The sequence below is a fragment of the Somniosus microcephalus genome, chromosome 4 (genome assembly GCF_052327205.1).
Source record: "Somniosus microcephalus isolate GS21.2 chromosome 4, FLI_Smic_1.0, whole genome shotgun sequence".
NCBI classification, from domain to species: Eukaryota; Metazoa; Chordata; class Chondrichthyes; order Squaliformes; family Somniosidae; genus Somniosus; species Somniosus microcephalus.
This window is the reverse complement of record NC_140990.1, coordinates 283,741,673-283,761,495: the sequence shown is the minus strand read 5'-3', so window position 1 is coordinate 283,761,495 and position 19,823 is coordinate 283,741,673. Positions and strand designations below refer to the sequence as shown.

At 43.7% G+C, this 19,823-nt stretch overlaps 1 protein-coding gene across 2 annotated transcripts in view; it reads left to right on the top strand.

Moving 5' to 3' along the window:
• Positions 1-19,823, top strand: part of dpp10 (dipeptidyl-peptidase 10 (non-functional)) — a 1,285,183-nt gene that overhangs the window by 1,219,646 nt on the left and 45,714 nt on the right. For both annotated transcript variants that reach the window (XM_085986567.1, XM_085986568.1), the window contains 2 exons: positions 11,650-11,697; positions 18,633-18,731. In XM_085986567.1, the coding sequence (XP_085842693.1) occupies positions 11,650-11,697; positions 18,633-18,731 (147 nt within the window). The remainder of the gene's footprint in view (positions 1-11,649; positions 11,698-18,632; positions 18,732-19,823) is intronic.

Here is a 19,823-nt window from a genome sequence, read left to right as displayed (position 1 = left end):
TTAACTCTAGCAGAGTTCTTGAGGAGCAAAACTGTGAAATCTTTGCAATTCCCATACCAAGTTCAATTGAAATACTGCACGAGGATGCATAATGTTTATATCATAGTTGTATAATGTCATTAGATGCTTATAAAGTTAAGATATTTATTTACCTTTTTACATTAAAATCTACAAAGTCATGCAGAGATCTCTATGTAGATTTTAATGTAAAACGGTAAATAAATATCATAGAGAACTCTACATGACTTTGTAGATTTTAATGTAAAACAGTAAATAAATATCAAAGTCATGCAGAGTTCTCTGCTTGAGTTTCTGCATTCTATTCCAATCATGTTTACTACAAGAATTACCATTTCAGTCCTGTACTCTGTTTCATGATCTACCCTGCATAATGATCTATCCCTCTAAAATATCAAGGGATGGCTGGTGTTTTCATTCACGTAAGTTAACATGATGCCAGTATATTAATCGATGCAAGAGGAAAAGTTTCAGATTTAACTGTATCATCACATGAGATAGTGTAAACGTCTCAGTCTGACTGATACTTCCTGTTACCATGGTGTGGTCTGTGCTCCAGTGCTTAGGGCATCTTCTTCCCAAACGACTACTATTTTTTCTTTTGTTATTTATAGGGTGTGTGTTCCTGTGTTTATTCTCCATGATTTTAAAATGGCCAAAAATATGGAGGCACACAAAGTTGAAGTATACTATGATTCAGCATTTGAAGCCATAATTAATTTATTCTGCAATTATTTTTTTTCTGGAATGATGTATATAATGAATACATTATTTTTGGTTTCAAATGCTGAATCACAGTACACTTCAACATGCTGGAGAATACAACAACTGAAGGGATAATTACCATTCCTAGCCCCTTTAAGGCTACCCCGGATCAGGCGTATTTCTCAGACGTTCACATTCAACTAAAGTTTGAGGTAGCCGAATCCTAAAGATGCTTAATTGGGTCTAAAGGTCTGGACTATCTCTCCCTAAAGGAAAGGAACAACCTGAAAATGTTACTGTCCTCCAGATAGCACTCTTAATAAGTTTAGCTAGACTGTAACGTTCCGTATATTATGAGGTTCCGGAAAACTCCCCCAGAATTCTGCAACTCCTCACCAAAGAGTGTACAGAGATTGAGTTTGCGAGTTTGATACAGAAGTCTTATGTGAGGCAATTCTAAAAATATACAGATTTATTAAAGAACCAACATGCAGTTTACAGTTGGTGAGTCAATCGCAACATTAACAGTTCCAAAAAGAGAAAACTTACAATCCTATTATCCGAGAACCTTACTTTCAAATCTTAACTTCGCTACAGTTTTATAGTTCTTAGTGTTCTATTCAGGATATCCACCAAAATCAAATATCTTTGATCCCCGAGGTACAAAGAGTTGGAGACTTACAGAGCCACCTCTGAAGCTGAGAATCGCTTTGCCCCTTTAAAGCGAGTCTACTATCCCATTTGAGAGTTCAATATTTATACCCTTTTCCAGTGGTATTTCTTTTAAGGTTTTCTGCTGATGGAAGCTAATTATCTCTAGTCATTTTTCTGCTGACCCCTGCAATTCTTACAGTCACCTCAGCTGGTAGCATTACAGAATTATGTCTCTTCTCTAGGTGTTCTAAGTTTACCACAAAAACAGTGTTACGGCAGGTGTGTTTTTTACTTGATGTCATTTTTACGAAGGCAAATGTTTCTTACTTTTATGTGCTTCTTTACGAAGTGTACGTTAGAACACCTTATCCAGGGTGAACCATTGTTTCATTTTGAAAGGTTCAGCTTGCCGGAGCCTTTAACCTTCTGTTTCAATAAGGTTATTGATTCAGTGTCAACAACTTATCTTATCTCTATAGCCAGAATGCTTTCACAGCTTTTTCATCGTTAGGTTTCTAGATTTCCAAACCCAGTTTGTCATGTTTTAATAAGGCCAGAATTCTTTTAAATGATAGTGTATTTTTCTGAATCGGTTATACGGCTTATTCCTTCACACAACAAAAAGTGTCAAAATCAAAATCAAAAGTTCCTCCAGGGGCTTACCACCAGACCACCCAGAAATATATTATTTTTACTATCAGAGTGGAGTTCCTCTTCCACCATTTTGAAATCCACCAATGCAAAACTTACATTTGTGTGGGCTTTAGTTTTTTTTCTATAATACAACTGATGAAATAATGTATAGCTGTACCTTAAGTCATGACAAGTTCATGTCCCACTGTGCTCCCATTGTAACTATTTCTTTTCATCTGTCATACTTAAGACCTTTGCATCTCATTTTTCAGCAAAAAAAAGCAATGTATTCCCAAAATACTTACAAGAGTCCTGAAATTCAATGTAATATAAAGATATTTATTTTATCCAGTTGCCTTGACCTTTATTCAAGACTGTTTTTCAGTTGTACATTGTTTTTTGAGGTTGTGTCGACTTTTTTGAAGCTGTTCTTCAGCTTTTCAGGTTTTGTCGGTTGGCATGTATGCTATTGAAAATAAAGTGTGAAGATGTCTGAAATAGGAGATTAAACAGGGCAAAGGGGAAACTTGTTGAGACACTTTTGCTAACTCCACTGTTCCTACAATGAATGCAGGTTCAACTATTTTGTGACTTTACAGTCAACATGTAAACCTAGCAATCTATTAAAGTATATTACAAAAAATGGCAACGTGTCAATATATTATACAACTTTACCTCAGAAATGATTACTTCAGTATGCATCAGTGACTCCACAATATAAACAGTATAGTCACATATATCACTGTCAAGTGATATCATGTCATTGAGGCCTGTGTGGGAGGTTTTAAAGCATAACTGTTTAAAGAGGGAAACCAATCCTTGCAAATAATATAGACTGTTGTGTGTTATAGTAATATGTCTTTTCTGACTTGAATTAATGATATGGTATATTATTTTATCAGATTATTATGCAGAATGCCTAACTTTTAGATGCTGGTTAAAATACGCTGCCATTTTAATCCATGGTGGAAGATTTTCTCTGTGTGCTTTGTGCAACTGCTTTATAAACAGGCTGATGATTTTGTTATGCAGTGACAAGAAGTCTTCCCTCTCCATATCCTTCCACCCTGTTATTATTCAAATGTTCACTGACTAAAGGGAAAGGGGCTTGTCTAAATGAGTTCTCTGGGTTTTAAAATTATTTAATGGTTGTTTATGAAAGTCCCAGAAGATGCTGGAATATTGTGTCATATAAATTGTGCTTTACTCTTCAATAATGTTGAGCAGGAATAATTTAGATTAGTTCAGAGAGAAGGAACATTATTATTCCCTGATGATAATGATTGAAATTCCTCATTTTCCTTATCAACTGCAAACATTTATGAGTAAAATTATGTTTTTGATTAAGATTCATGTCTTGTAGCTTTCAAAAACATCTTCCTTTTCTGTTCAGTGAAAACAGAAAAGCAATACTTTATAACATTTGTAAAAATTAGTAAAAATCTCCCCATATATTCGGATATAATTGAAAGGTGGTGTTCACGGCCGCGCAGTCACCTGCCAGGTCCCGTGCAGGCCACTCACCGGCTTTTACATTGTTGATGCCGCTTATGCGCAAAAATTTGAATGGGCCGCGCATTGGGGAGGCAGGCAGTGCAGCTTACAGGTGATGTTGGTGGAGGTATAGCCCCAAAAATGCAACACTCCACTTCCAGGATGAACTCTTGCTCGATGAGAGTACAAATTGGAGAATTGGGCTAGAAAATCAGCATGCCTGATTTGCTGGGGCCATGATTTTCTGATCTGTGCTCCCGTCAAGTGAAACATTGTGCTGGGGGAAGAATGTTGTTGTTTCAGAGCTACTGGCCCGGATTTTGCAATCAGTGGTGTAATTAAGGATTACGCTGCCGGCATCCGAACCGAATGTGCACTTACCTGTTGCGAGGCCCTAAATGAAAAGTTGCTTTCAGACGCTGTGGAGTTGAGCGCAGCGTAGTGGCCCACGGATCCCAGAGGCGCAAAGTGTGTGTAAGCGTACCTGGAGCCACGTGGGGGCAGTGTTCCAATCAGGAAACAGAAGGTCTCTCATTCTCCCCCACTAGATACTGTGGTATTTTCTAGGGAGAATATCGGAGCTAATGTTGATAAAAGTTTTTATGCATTTTGTACCATGAAAGGTCACCTGAAGATACAGTGAGGGGAATAAGGGAAGTGTATTTTTGATTTTTTTTAAATTTGCAAAACTGTCAATTCCCAGAACAGTCTCTCAGTCTACCCAGTCTGGATTCCTTTTAATACATATCAGATGAAGATCTTTTATTGATGAGTATCGCCTTAGGCTGTGCAAACAGGATGCTGCACCTGTTTGCACCAGCCGTAAAATTTTCATGCGGAATTGCTGGGATGTTGGTGGGCAATTAGCCCAACTCTGCACCAGCAATTAGGATTTCAATGTTGGAGCGGATGATCTGTCAAGTCGGAACTTGACAGATCCCAAGTTCGGAATTTAACGCATGCGCGAACATGATGTCCATTTCAAAAGCGGTATGATGGCGTACTGACCGCAAATTCTGCCCCAATATTTTCAGCGATCTTGTTGTTAGCTGTAATCAAGCTACTGTACCTGGATATCATCATATTCATATTACAATATAGCGCTGTTGGTTACACAGAATTAATGGGGATACATATGCCTAGCAGATATTGTTATTTTACAGGGTCAAGCACATTTGGTTCAGCTCTCAAACCAGTCTGTACTCACACCCAGATTGCTTTCAATTGAACTATTCCAAACAGAATCATAGGATGGTTACAGCACAGAAGGAGGCCATTCAGCCTGTCAAGCCCGTACCGGCTTTCTGCAAGAGCGCTTTAGCTAATTCCACTGCCCCACCTTTCCCTGTAGCCCTGCAATTTTTTTCCTTCAGGTACTTATCCAATTCCCTTTTGAAAGCCATGATTGAATCTGCCTCCACCACCCTTTCAGGCATTGCATTTCAGATCATAACCACTCGTTGCATAAAAAAGTTTTTCCTCATGCCGTGTTGGTTCTTTTGCCAATCATCTTAAATCTGTGTCCTCTGGTTCTCGACCCTTCCACCAATGGGAACAGTTTATCTCTATCTACTCTGGCTAGACCCCTCATGATTTTGAACACCTCTATCAAATCTCCTCTCAACCTTCTCTGCTCTAAGGAGAACAACCCCAACTTTGGCATTCTATCCCCGTAACTGAGTCTCTCGTCCCTGGAACTATTCTTGTAAATCTTTTCTGCACCCTTTCCAAGGCCTTCACATCCTTCCTAAAGTGTGGTGCCCAGATTTGGACACATCACTCTAGTTGAGGCCGAACCCATGTTTTATGAAGGTTCAACTTAACGTCTTTTATTTTGTAATCTTTGGCCGCGATTTCGCCATCAGGGGCGGGATCACAGCGGGAGAGGTCGTTGGCGGGTCCTGGTCCCACTCCAGGCTCCAGCCACTCTGTGAAAAGGCTTTTCCTCGATAGGGCTTGTTAAGCCCGCCCTGCGAGGTTCCCGGCCAATTAACAGGAAGCGGATCTGATGACGTCATTTGATGACGCGTCATCAGCCGGTTTCCTAAAAGGGCCCATGTCCAAATTGATCTTGACAGATCTGCTGTCAGTATTCTACAGCATTGAGGTGCTGCAAACACTGACAAGCACTGCGCAAAGGTGCACGGCTGCATCCAGGCTCTCCCATGACTCCCTCCATATGCTTATTCCTTTGGAATTGTCTTAATGAGTTCCAGTGAATGTTGCGACATAACTTCCCGCAACCCCCCCCCCCCCCCCCCCAATTGTGATGAGTATGAAAGGAATGGCTTGGACATTGTAGGGATGCTTTATGGTGCTGGTGTGGGGTGGTGTCAACCTGGTGCATCATGTGACAGCCAGGATGTACACCGTCATGTGAAGTAAATCTGGCCATGGTGATGCCATCGCTGGCCTCCCGGGTAGCAATGTGGATGGGTGCTGATGCCCTATGTCCTCTGCAGCATCAGGTGATTGCGGAGAAGGTTGGTATCGTTGTTGGCGATGTTGGTGTGCCTGGTGATGTTGGTGCTGGGGCTGACCATGAAGGGATTCAGAGGACCAAGGTGACATTTTTTCAAGGGCACCGATGTTGCTGGAATAGATGGCAGCTGAAGTAGAGATGACAGAAGCGATCTGTCAATGGTGAGAGAGCTTGCTCCAAGGGGGTGACAGTGGATAAAGAGTTTACTCCAAACACTTCCAAACTGCATAAAGCTCAAAAGTGTCTTCCAAGTCCTGAAGGCTCAAGCTTCTGACGTTGAAAGGTGACCAGCTGTGAAATGGTAGCTTTCATACCACTTTTGCAGCTGTCCCCTATTCACAGCAATGGGGAGACATAGAGAACCTACTTATCTGACGTGATCTCCGAACGATGTGAACCCTGTTAAAAAAGTGGTAAAATAGAAATAGGCTGGCAAAATAGTAGTTAACAAGCGTTTAACAAGCATTTAACTATCTTAAATGCCTCCCCCGCCGCTTGGTGTCGGGTCTGTTCTGAAATCGCAGACCCGACACTTTGGAAACCTACATGGAGGTGGATTCGGAGAGGGCTCCCAACCCGCTGAAAGTCATTTCGATTTTGACAGCGGACCCGCCTTCAAACCTGCACTCTGAGCACCGTCAAAATTCAGCCCTGTGCCTCTATTTATGAAAGCCATGATCCCGTATGCTTTTTTTAAACCGCTTTCTCAACCTGCCATGCCACCTTCAATGATTTGTGCACTTATACTACGGTTGGGGTAACAGAGAAGTCTTCCCTCCTCTCAAGCGAACCCCCTGAAATAAGGGGTCGGCGCTTGCCCTATAGCCACCACGTAGTCACCAGACGGACACCTTGGATAAGTCTTACGATCTTTATTCAAGCATATGCAGGGGGAACATCTCAGTCTCAGCCGCCCGAGAAAGGATTCTTCCAACGTGCACGACCCTTCTATGATCATTGATTGGTGTATAGTTTATTAGAGGGGCTGCATCCATTTGTTGCCTCTTATCGGAGAGGTTGCTGAATGGTTCGCAGAGACCCATCTCTACAGTATTAGCATGCTAACTTATCTGTTTCTACTCCAGTAATGAGGTGCTTACCTCATTCTATTAGAATCTTGTTTGTCCTGTCTTATCTATTGTTCTACATTCCTAAGCAAGGACAGAAGACAAGCTTACTAGCCTTATTGTTTCTACTCACTTTAATTCTAGAAATCCTTTTAACTTTAATTCTAGGTATTCCTTTGGCCCCTTACACTAAAATGTATCACTTTGTATTTTTCTGCAATAAATTTCATCTGCCACGTGTCCGCAAATTCCACCAGCCTATCTATGTCCTCTTGAAGTCTATCACTATCCACCACACTGTTCACTATACTTCCAAGTTTTGTGTCACCTGCAAATTTTGAAATTGTGCCCTGCACACCCAAGTCCAAGCCATTAATATATATCAGAAAAGCAGTGGTCCTAGTACCGACCTCTGGGGAACACCACTGTGTACCTTCCTCCAGTCCGAAAAACAACCATTCACCACTACTCTCTGTTTCCTGTCACTTAGCCAATTTCGTATCTGTGCTGCCCCTGTCGATTTTATTCCATGGGCTTCAACTTTGCTGGCAAGCCTATTATGTGGCACTTTATCAAACACCTTTTGGAAGTCCATGTACACCACATCAACCGCATTGCCCTCATCAACCCTCTCTGTTACCTCATCAAAAAACTCAATCAAATTCCCCCGTACAATGATGACATGGACAGGTCTAGCGATGAGGAGGAGACACAACCTGGTGGGGCTCTGTTCAGGCATTGGTGTTTTTTAAAAACATCCATAGAACTTTATACAATGGTAGAGCACTCTAAACAAAAAGCATTTGATAGATTTTCTTCCCCTCTGAGGAATGCTTGTCACTATGCTTTCTGAGTCACTTTACAATACCCATTTGTCTGCACAAATCAACACTTAATTTCCTGAATGACTGACTGTACAATACACAGTAAAATTTGTTTAACTTGTAATTTGATGTATATTAGTGGTTAGATTCAAAATCAGGTAAGCCAGCAGAAGAGAATCTGAGGCCTTGGTCATCAATCACTGGCTTGCTCTAAAAGCCTGTTTACACCTTAGGATAAATAAATCCGATTACGCTCCAGCACAAAGCCTTGCCAGATGGGAGTGCAGGTCATAGATAAGGCCATAACACTATAGTGTTGATTCTCCGACCTCTGTTCTGTCTAACAAAGCTCCACACCGGAAGTGTAGTCTCACTGAACGTAACCATATAACTGCAGATGTTTCTCTTTTATAAATTTACAGCCGCTGCGACTTAGCATCGTGTGTATAGTCACTCCTGTGGGCTGGGGGTGGGGGGAGGGGAAACTACCTCCTGTTCTGCTCAGCTTCTGTTTTTAGCTATGTTGCTGTGGGAGGCAGCAACTGGAATCTAAGCACTTCACCAAAGGAATGGAGGGGAAACTAGAGAAGAGTTGGAGACTGCTCGAAGATGTCTCCTTATGGCCAATTCAGACATTTTCAGAGACCAGTCAATACAGAAGAATAAATTAGCTGGTCAGTACCCTAACTAAAATTCAGTATATTCACTAGGCGAGGGGCTACTATAATACATTCCAGTGAATGAAGTGACTACAAACCTTGGGAAATCATATTCCATTCCCACTATCTGAATGAGACTAAAAATTGAACTATTCATTGGGCAATACTCAAAAGTGAGAGAAACAATTTAAATTTACCTATAAGTTGCAAGTGACTTACAAAATAAAGCAGCTCCTTGGTCTCCTTAGTTACTCTACCTGGTAGTGAAAAGGAGATAGACTCCAGCAGGTGAACCGTTTAGCCAGGTAGTGATAGGTCAAGATGTGATGAGGTAAATTCTGGTGTTACTTAGCATTTCCCAGCTTGTCATAGTACAAAGTCACAGTGAAAGGTTTTTGTTTTGAAACAGCAAAGACTGAAATTAAATTGCAGCTAGTTAGCTGTGTTGCAAAAACTTTTGATTTTCAAGATTACATTGTTCTTTTGGAATCAATCAAAATGAAGAGTATACATTATTCTGTCAGTGATTTTATAGGGTGGAAAGTATTTGAACAAATTAATTACAAAATGACAAAATAAAATCATGCTTCATATTAGGGCTTTGTAATTTGGTCATGATAAAAATTGACCCTTAGTGTTAGGGGGGATTAAATACGTGGGGTTACGGGGTTACGGGGATAGGGCTTGGGTGGGATGGCTGTCGGTGTAGGGACCGGGTGCTAGGGTTTGGATGATCAGCCATGATCTCGTTGAATGGCGGAGCAGGCTCGAAGGGCCGAATGGCCTACTCCTGCTCCTATGTTTCTAACTTCTATTCCATCTTGCTGTTCTATAGATCAATGAAAGAATACAGCCCAGGCAAACAGCAAAACCAATGGAAAAATACAGGGGTTGAAATCATGCTGTGCATTACTTTTAATGAACGTGTTCTATGAAATTCGTTTGTTACATTAAGAAAGCCATAAACCGATTTATTTTAAATTAATTGAAATAGTGGAAAGAGCAGTTTCAAAAAAACACCTATTGTGTTCTTCACTGATATTACACAGCACTATTTCAACCAGCCAGTGTGTTCACAGAAAGTACATGGTCATCTCTTTTGAAGGTTAATCCTGTTACAGAGCATTTATCCTGTACATTTCATTGAGTAAGGAGGTAGCAAAGGATGTACTACATTGGAGAATACAGGACCCGCTATTTAAAGGGTAAGATAATAAATCAAGTCCTCAAGCTGGTCAACTGAGCCTCAGTTCCCAGGATAGAACCGTGTTATTTGTTATTTGATTGTACGTTCAAAATGTTTTTTAAATTCCATCATCCAGGTTTTATTTTATAACCCAAGGTGATCATCTTTCATTCTTATTCTCGCGCAAGCCCACATTACTTCATCTTTGTTGAATCGTGATTCAATCTGGTACCTTTTGAAAACTTCAGCTGAGTCATTGGTCCTGATATTTGCGGGGAGGGTATGGGATGTGGTCATAGTGACCGGGAAACCCGGAAATGCGGTTTAATGAATTTAGCGGCGGGACCTCATTTGAACTTTTTTTTCTCCATTTCCCATCCGGCAGCCAGCCAGCTTGAGAGGCTGGCTGGCTGTCTGGCAGGAAGACCTGTGCTAGAAGGCCACAGTCGGGGATATGGTGGGTCGGGAGTGTTGAAGAGACCGCGGGTCGGGGAGGCTTCGGATCACAGGGAACAAAGCCGATCGCAGCAGGTTTGCTTGGAGAGCTGGGGGGAAGCACTCCTGCTCCTCCTGGCCCACAAGCAGTGCTGCACAACCAATTACCTGCTGGATCTGGCCATTCTCGCCTCCGTTCAGCTCCCAGCCCACAGCCATTAAATGTAAAGTCAGTTAAAATTTGAGGCACGCAGCCTCATTAACATATTTAAATAACTGGCCCGCCTCTGGAGAACAGGTTAGTCGCCCGCAGGAGTGCTCCTCCTGGCTCTGTATTCAGACCACACAGGCCGCTGCCGGCCACTGCCTCCCCCCTCCACCCGATTGCAACCTCAATCACCACCCGATCACTGCTGCCACCCTCCCTGATCCCGGCCATCACTACCCTTCCCAATCCCGGCAACTGCTACTCTCCTTCCCAATCACTCCTCCCATTTTCCCCCTCTCCAAAGCGCCCCTCTCCAGAATACCCCTCCCCTGACTGCCCCCCCTCTTCTGGTCGCCCTCCTCTCCCGGTAGACCCCTGTCATGATCTCCATCCCCCCCTCCCCACCTCCAGTCGCCCCCATCTACCAATCGCCCCCCCTCCCCCCTTCCCGGTCACCCAGCTATCCCAGTCCCCTTTAAGGGCTTAGCTGAGGGCTGCTGCCGGCGACACAGTGGCCCGATCTTCAAGGCCTCTTCGGCGAGCGGCCTAGGGACACCCAGCTCGAGGCTCAATATTAGGTGCATCTCAGGCCTATCCAGGGATCATCCCGATTACGGGCGCAAACAATTTTTTCCATCAATTATCTCATAGCTGTAGTTATATTTTCTACTTGATTTTCACTTGCTTTGCCTGGCAGTAATGACCTCAAAATGGGGTCAGTAACCTTACTTCCCCATGAACCCTGACTATGTGGCCACCTCCATTTTGAAAGGGACCAACTGTCAGACGTCCAATCCGGCTGCGTGTTTCAGGCAGTAGGCCCTTTTTGATGTGCAAATGACGTATATAGGATCCCGATTGCCTTCTTAGGTTGGAACTGGTTGGAGCTTGTTTTTTTTTTATCTTCAACGTCTAACGTTTGTACGACAAAAACAGGAAAATCGAAAATAGTTGTGTTACTACCGGCGTTTGCAATATACAGGAGAGTGTTATGATATAATCATATTATTCATATAAATAATCATAAGGATTATTTATATTAATAAAAATCATGCCTGTAAGCAATTTAAAATGAAATGTACTCCCATAAAAATAGGTAAATATGACCCTCCCTTCTTTCTTCGATGTTGCTTCTGATCAGGGGGCAATGAAAACTGTTTACGTTGTGAGGTCTAAAAGGATCTTATCAACTCCAACTTATATAATACAGCAACATATTTAAAAAATAACCTAATATTGCAGGATATTAGAATAATATTTACTTCTATTCTATGTTTCATGCAGGTCCCAATATACCAATGGTCTCTGTCCATAGTACAAGCAATCCAAACAGTAAGTATGTAATTCCAGGTCTATAAAATTAATTTACTTGGAACCATTTAAGAATTCCTTTGCTAATGGGCTGAAAGTCATTTTGTGCTTTAATTGTTTGACCATAAACTCATTAACTCTTTTGAAGGCAAATAAATCCATTGGCTCCCAAAAGGGCAAGTAAAACCCAATTATCATGTAATAAAAGTAGAGCTGAAGGGCTTACTGTTATGGTTAGTTCTTATTGGTGTGCAGTGGAGAAATGTCACTGCATCATAAAAGGCCTCAGGCCATCTCCTTTGTGCCTCTACCTTGTTCTGAAGGAGCACTGTCTTTCAATATGGCCAATGAGATGATGCATTTTGATTAGATTTGCCTCACTGCCACCTGTGTTTGTAAACAAATGGAAAAAGATTTGAAAAACAGCTTTTCATTAAAGATTGCCCCTTTAAAAGCCAAGAATGTAGCCGAGGGCATAACATTTCTGTTGCAAACTGTAGAAGCAGCAAAGTAGATGCCATCAATTTTTAGTGATCGTAACTTTCCTCAGTTTAAAATTTACAAAATGACTGTCTTGCTCTCAGAGCTGAAGATATTCACATGAAGACAACAGGCCATGGGGGGAGCAGAGGAAGTAATCAAGTGCAAAACGTTTTTTGATAGTCCATGAACTTGGCCTTCTGTTGCCAACCACAAAGTACATTTTAAGTTAATTATCCATTAAAAGTGCTAACCAATCATTTTGTAAGTTTCATTTGTTTTTAATTTAACTGCCTCAATCTCGGTCAGTCCTGGTTCAGTTGGAGCATGTTTGTTTTTGTGTCAGAAAGGCTGTGGGTTTTAAGCCCCACACCAAAGAACTGAGCACATAATCTAGGCTGACACTCCAGTGCAGTACTGAGGGAGTGCAGTACTGTTGGAGGTGCCGTCTTTTGGATGAAACGTTAAATTGAGGCCCAGTCTGCCCTCTCGGGTGGACGTTGTTGAATCCGTGATTCTTAAAGTATGATGTTTTCCAATAACTACACGGAGGCGGTAACTTAACAATCAACAGGTGTTTACTGGAGTAGGGTAGTCTCAAGACTGACAGTACAGAGGCATGCTCAAGGCTTATATACAGGTGTGGTCACTGCCGGTACTACAGTATACAGGAGCTGTAAAAGTAGTTCTCTCTTAAAGGTACATACACTACAATTCCTCCCCTTTTAGATTAGCAGTACCCATAATATTCAAATAACAATTAACACTTTAACATGCACATTAAACAGAAATAGTCCATTTATAGATTCAGTCTTTGGGGCGGCTTCCTGATCCTTTCTGGATAGCGCCTTTCCTGAGGTTCTTGTTCTTGGTGCGGAGGCGATTCTGGCCCCCTTTCGTCGGTTAGTTCATCAGTTTCCACTGCTACTGTTTCTGAGGTAGATGCTACCGGTATGTCGGGTTCATCCCCAGGTACGCGAGACATGGGGTTGACTCGTTCCTGTGATGCTAAGATCTGGTCGACGTGGCGTCTCACAATGTTCTCCCCGACATCCACTGTGTACATTAATGGCCCCTGCCGTGTGTATATCGTTCCGGGTTGCCATTTCTCTGTTCGGTAGTCACGGGCCAAGACTGGTTGTCCTACACTGAAGCTCCTTGTCGGCTTCTCATTGATGTGCTGGAATTGTTTATCCTCAACATTTCTTCGCACATTTGGTCTGAGCAAATCCAGATGAGATTTCAACCTTCGGTTAAAAAACATCATGGCCGGGGTCTGGTTGGTAACTGCATGTGTCGCATTTCTGTAGACTAACAGGAAATTGTCCACCTTATGCTGTAGTGGAATTTCATCATCACACATGGCGTTTATCGCCTTTTTAAAGGTTTGTACGAATCTCTCAGCCAATCCATTTGTGGCTAGATGATACGGGGCGGATGTGTAATGCCTTACCCCATTCCTTCTCATAAATTTCCGAAACTCTTCGGACACAAACTGTGGTCCATTATCAGGGCAAATCTGCTCTGACAAGCCGTTCCTGGCAAATATGGTCCGTAGGACTGCAATCGTTTTCTCTGTAGTGGTTGAGGACATTTTTATCACCTCAGGCCATTTCGAGTGCGCATCCACTGCTATTAAGAACATTGAGTCCATGAATGGACCAGCAAAATCAATATGCACCCGTTGCCATGGAGAGGAGGGCCACTCCCATGGGTGTAGAGGGGCATGTGGTGGTGCATTTTGGACCTTCTGGCATCCTGAGCAGCTCTTTGTTAGGTCCTCGATTTGTTGATCAATCCCCAGCCACCACACATAAGCCCTAGCAAGGCTTTTCATTTTCACCCCTCCCAGATGACCTTCGTGAAGCTCATTGAGCACTCTCTCCCTTAACTTGGGTGGAATTATCACTCGGGATCCACACATCACTGTCCCCTGGCATACTGACAGCTGTTCTCTTCTGGATGAGAATGCTGGCAACAGTGAGTCGCCATGTGTTGGCCATCCCTTCACCGTCAAATCATATACCCGAGACAGTGTCGGATCATTGCGGGTCTCCTTCTCTATATCCGTGTTAGTTACTGGCAATCGTTCAATTATTGACGAATAAAATATCTCGATTAGGGTCTACTGCTGGTGCTTCCTCCACAGTAGGCAGTGGCAAGCGTGATAGCCCATCAGCGTTTCCATGCTGTTTCGTGCCTTTATATTCTATTTCATATTGGTTCGCCCCTAGAAAAAGGGACCATCTTTGTAACCGTTGTGCAGTCATCACCGGAACGCCCTTCTTTGGATTAAAGATGGAGACAAGTGGTTGGTGGTCAGTCAGCAAGGTGAACTTCTGTCCATGCAGATAGTGGTTGAATTTTTTTACTCCCCATACTAGGCTGAGGGCCTCCCTGTCGATCTGGGCGTAGTTGTGCTCGGCTGAGGTTAGTGACCGAGACGCAAAGGCTACTGGCCTCTCCAACCCGTCTGGGAATTTGTGCGACAGCACCGCTCCAATACCATAGGGTGATGCATCACATGCCAACCGAATTGGTAGTGCTGGGTTGAAATGGGCCAACACCTCTTTTGATGTGATCAATTCTTTGCACTTCTGGAAAGCTCATTTACATTCGTCATTCCACTTCCATGGTACCCCCGTTTGCAGTAGGGTGTTCAGTGGGTGTAATACTGTAGACAAATTTGGTAAGAACTTATGGTAGTAGTTCACCAGCCCGAGGAACAACCTCAGTTGTGACACATTTTCCGGTGCTGGAGCCTTGACGACTGCCTCAATCTTTTCAGGGGACTTATGTAACCCCTCTTCATCAATAACGTGGCCACAATACGAGATCTGCTTCTGGAAAAACTCGCACTTGTGGCGATTAGCTCGTAGCCCATATTCCTTTAATCTAGTGAGCACCTTCTCCAGGTTGGCGAGGTGATCACTGTCATTTTCGCCCGTGACCAGGATGTCGTCCAAATAACACTGGGTCCCTGGAATCCCTTGCAGGACTTGATCCATTGCCCTTTGCCAAATAGCCGGAGCCAATGCTACCCCGAACACCAGCCGATTGTATTGGTAGAGACCTTTATGAGTGTTGATCGTGAGGTATTGTTTCGAGGCTTCTTCTACCTCCATTTGCAAGTACGCCTGGGCCAGATCAATTTTGGTGAAGCGTTTACCTCCAGATAGCGAGGCGAAAATATCCTCAATCCGTGGAAGCGGATATTGTACCGTGTGAAGGACTGGGTTCACTGTCACCTTAAAATCCCCACAGATGCGGACCTTCTTTGGTTCCCCAGGCGTATTACTCAACGACCTCTTCATTACAGGAACGATGGCTGTAGCCCACTCGCTCCAGTCTACTTTGGACAGTACTCCTGAACATTCCAACCCTTCCAGCTCTGCTTCGACGGCTGGTCGGATCGCATAAGGCACTGGTCTGGCCTTAAAAAGCTTTGGGCTTGCATTTTCCTCTATTTTAATCATTGCTGTTATGCCTTTTAGTGTTCCTAGTCCCTCCTGGAACACTTCTTGTGCGTCAGTTAGCATTTTTGACAGTCGTCCAGGTGTGACGTCGTCATCCTTTTTGGCCTCAACCTTCAGTGCCTGTATGGAATGCCAATCTAATTGTATCTTCCGGATCCATTCACGTCCTAGTAGTGGTGGTCCTCCATCTGGCAATACATATAGGTCCATTTTAGGTATTTCCTGGCCTTTGTATATGACTTTCACCCTTATTTTTCCTTTGGGGTAGACTTTTTGCCCCGTGTACGTCTTCAAGACATTCTCTGTAGCTTTCAAGGGTATATGTGAAAATAGCCGCTTGTAGTCCCTTTGGTTTATGACTGTTAGGGCTGATCCAGTGTCCAATTCCATTTTCACTTGGACTCCGTCTATCTTGAGTGTGACCCAGATAGTCTGGTGATCCTCCATTTTGATTACCTTATGTAGTTTCAGACAACCCAGCTCCTTGCTTCCGGAGTCTGTATCACTTTTCTGTTCGTCTGAACTACTGTCCATCACCTTATGTATCTTTTTGTACTTCTCCTGTGGAGATTTCTTGCTGCTGGTTTTCTTCCCTGACCTGCAGACTCTTGCTACGTGTCCTGCTTTTCCACACTGCCTGCACACTTGGTCCTTGAACCAACAATCCTTCTGGTCGTGTGTTGTTCTGCCGCAGCGATAACACTTCCCTGCTCCATATGACATTTCATTGGTGCCATATTCTTGCGGTCTCCGTTGTATCTCTGCCGCGCCCCGTGCTGCTGCTTCGTGTGATACTGCCATGCTGAAAGCCTTGTCCAGCGTAAGATCCTTTTCTGATAGAAGCCGTTTCTGGGTTCCTTCACTTTGAAGCCCACACACAAACTTGTCCCTTAACGTATCTGCTAGTCCCACTCCAAACTGGCAGTGTTTCGATAGCTTGCGCAGTTCCGTTAAGTACTCAGCATTACTTTCGTCTTTATGCTGGTTCCTTTTGTGGAACTTAAATCTTTCTGCTATCAGCAGCGGTGTGGGGTTTAAGTGGTCCTGTAGGATTTCTACTATGCTTTCGAAATTGTTATCCACGGGCTTCTCTGGGGTTATTAGGTTTTGCAGTAAGCCATAAGTTTTTGCACCCATGGAATTTAACAAAACCAGTGCTTTCCTAGCATCTGGCACTTCATTCGCCCTGCAGTACACCTCAATGCATTCCACATATGTCGCCCAATCTTCGACTTCATTGTCGAACGCAGTGATACTGCCACTCTTCGGCATCCCTGGGTGTGATTTAACTGTCTAAAATTGCATCTCCCGCACTCTCCCTTCTTCTCCGCTGGCACAAAATGGCGTCTCCCGCGCTTTCCTTTCTTCCCGCGCTCGCCCTTCTTCTCCGCTGCGGCTTCTAAAAATGGCGTCTCCCGCGCTCTCCCTTCTTCTCCGCGACTCAATGGCGTCTCCCGCGCTCTCCCTTCTTCTCCCCGCGGACGCGGTTCAGCCCTTGAGCCCTGGCTGTGCTCTGCGCGTTCTCCTGTGTGCCTTTCCCGTTGCCGTTGCTCGGTCCTGAACCTGGCTGCTGCTTTACCCTCTCTCTCTCTCTGTTTGTTTTTCCTCGACGCCGCTCGGTTTTCAACCCCTGGCCGCGCCCTGTGCGCTTCACCCTCTCTCTTACCCCGTCGACGCTGCTCGGCTTTTTCTATGCCATCGGTCGGCTCCAGCCGCCGCTGTCCAGGAAGGGTCTGCGCTGTACCTGTTGCCAGTCTGTTGCTGGATCGTCGTGGCTGGGGAACCAAGCCTGGCTCTCAACAGCCTCCCCTGCGATGTTCACTCTCTGCCGGATGACTGGGCGGTTGCTCGTGGTCGACGCCCGTGCTTCTGGCCTTGACTTTCTTCCACCGCCCTCCCGGAGCGAATCCTCGAAGGGAAATGCAGAGTTGCAGGCAGATTCGAATCGACCTCATCGCCACTGTTGAATCCGTGATTCTTAAATAATGATGTTTTCCAATAACTACACGGAGGCGGTAACTTAACAATCAACAGGTGTTTACTGGAGTAGGGTAGTCTCAAGACTGACAGTACAGAGGCATGCTCAAGGCTTATGTACAGGTGTGGTCACTGCCGGTACTACAGTATACAGGAACTGTAAAAGTAGTTCTCTCTTAAAGGTACATACACTACAGACGTAAAAGATCCCACAAAATTATCGAAAAAGAGCCCGGGAGCTCTCCTGGTGTCTGAGGCAACATTTATTCCTGAACCAAAATCACTAAAAATAAATTATTTGGCCACTTATCTCATTGCTTTTTGTGGGACCTTGCTCTGCATAAATTGACTGCCATGTTTCCCTACATTACAACAGTCACTACATTTCAAAAGTACTTCATTGGCTGTTAAGTGCTTTAGAATGGCCCGACGTCATGAACGGCACTATATAAATGCAATTTAGCCAACATTTAGAAATTAGCAGATCTTGCAAACATATTACTGTCTCTGGTTATTTAACAATAGCTCACTGTTAATTTCAGGGCTCTTGAAGTTTATAGTCAAATACAGAATCAATAAAGTCGGCATATTATTACTGTCACACAGATAAAAGTGACTGGGGTGGTTTTCCTGTCATCTTCAAATGAGATGTATTGTCCTGAATAATGTGAGCAAGATTGGGCCACACAATAAGGTTAATGTAAGGTGAAATCAAGCTAACAAATTTCTATCACTAAATAATGCATTAGTAAATACATAATAAAAAAAGATTTTAGTTCTGTTGTGAATTGTTCTCATAAAGTTATTAATCTTGTGGTTATATTTGCATGGTTCTATTAAATGATTTCCTGTTATGAAATGATACTGTCACCCATAAAAGTGCTGTACACTAAGTGGTATAATAAAAGTAATGTACTTGGTAAGAGTGTTGAAATGTTAGGTAATCTTGAAGATTGATTCAGAAACTGTCATGCTTTTTTATGATGCGTAAACAAACTTATTTATTTCATTTTAATTATATAGACTCCTACATATTGGAAAATAATGCTGTTCTGCATGAATGTATCAAAGGAAAAAGGATCCACAAACCAGAATACAGGACTGTTCACATTGCTGATTATGGTGCGTTAATTATGTTCATTTTAGCTCATTTAACTGTACAGCAATGGGTTACACAATCTAGCTTCAGTGATTTGTGGCTGTTGGTTCTGGTGGCTGCCGAGAAGTGTCCAATGCAGATTAAAAATTTAAAAACACACTCAAGGTTCCCTGTAAACCGAAAAATTTCACAATAAATCTCAATATTGTGGAGCACAAATCAGTAAGTATATGCCAGCTATCAAAAATCCACAACAAAGTACATTCTGCATGAAATTCCATTAGGCCCCAATAAAATCCAATCTGTCTCAAAGAAACACATAAGCATAGATTTTCCTTCAAACACTTTGAATGGTAATCAGCCAGTCAGAAGCTGAAAATGGTTGGAACTTTACCCACTTTGCACCAATGCATTTTCCAGTGGGCAGGACCATTGATGGATGATGTGCCCACCTCAAACAGATGGACATTTCACTTTAATATGAATTTGGAGGGATACAGTATATCAGTGATTTGAGCTATGACATATGTAGAGTGTAGCATGCTTGGGAGGAAAAATGTGACTTTGGAACTATGGGCTGGAATTTTAATCTGGAGGCGGGGAGGGAGCGGGGGATGGGGGGGTGTTTGAAAGCAGTCAGGAAACCCGAGAGAACGGGTTTCCCGCAGGCCCTGCCAAATTTAATGGCAGGGTCTGATTAACATTTCAAAGCTCTGTTTCCCGCCCGAGCGAGCCAGGTGGAGAGGCTGTGGGCGGGTAGGCCTGCGGTACTAGGCCACAGAGAGGAGGGAGGGAGGGATCGGGGGAGTGGGGGGATGAATCAGGGCTGGAGAATGATCGGGGGTGAATCGGGGCCAGAGGGTGATCAGGGGATGTAGTTGGGGCCTGAGGATGATTGAGCGGGGGGGAGAGGTGGGGGGGGTGTGGTGCATCAGGGCCAGAGAAGGACCGGGGGTCGGTCAGGGGCTGGAGGACGATCGGAGCCGGAGGATGATCGGGGGAGTTAAATCGGGGCCAGAGGAGGATTGGGGCGTGAATCGGGATCAGAGGACCACTGGGAGGTGAATCAGAGCCAGAGGATGATGGGGGATGTGGGCGGGGTCCAAGGAGGATTG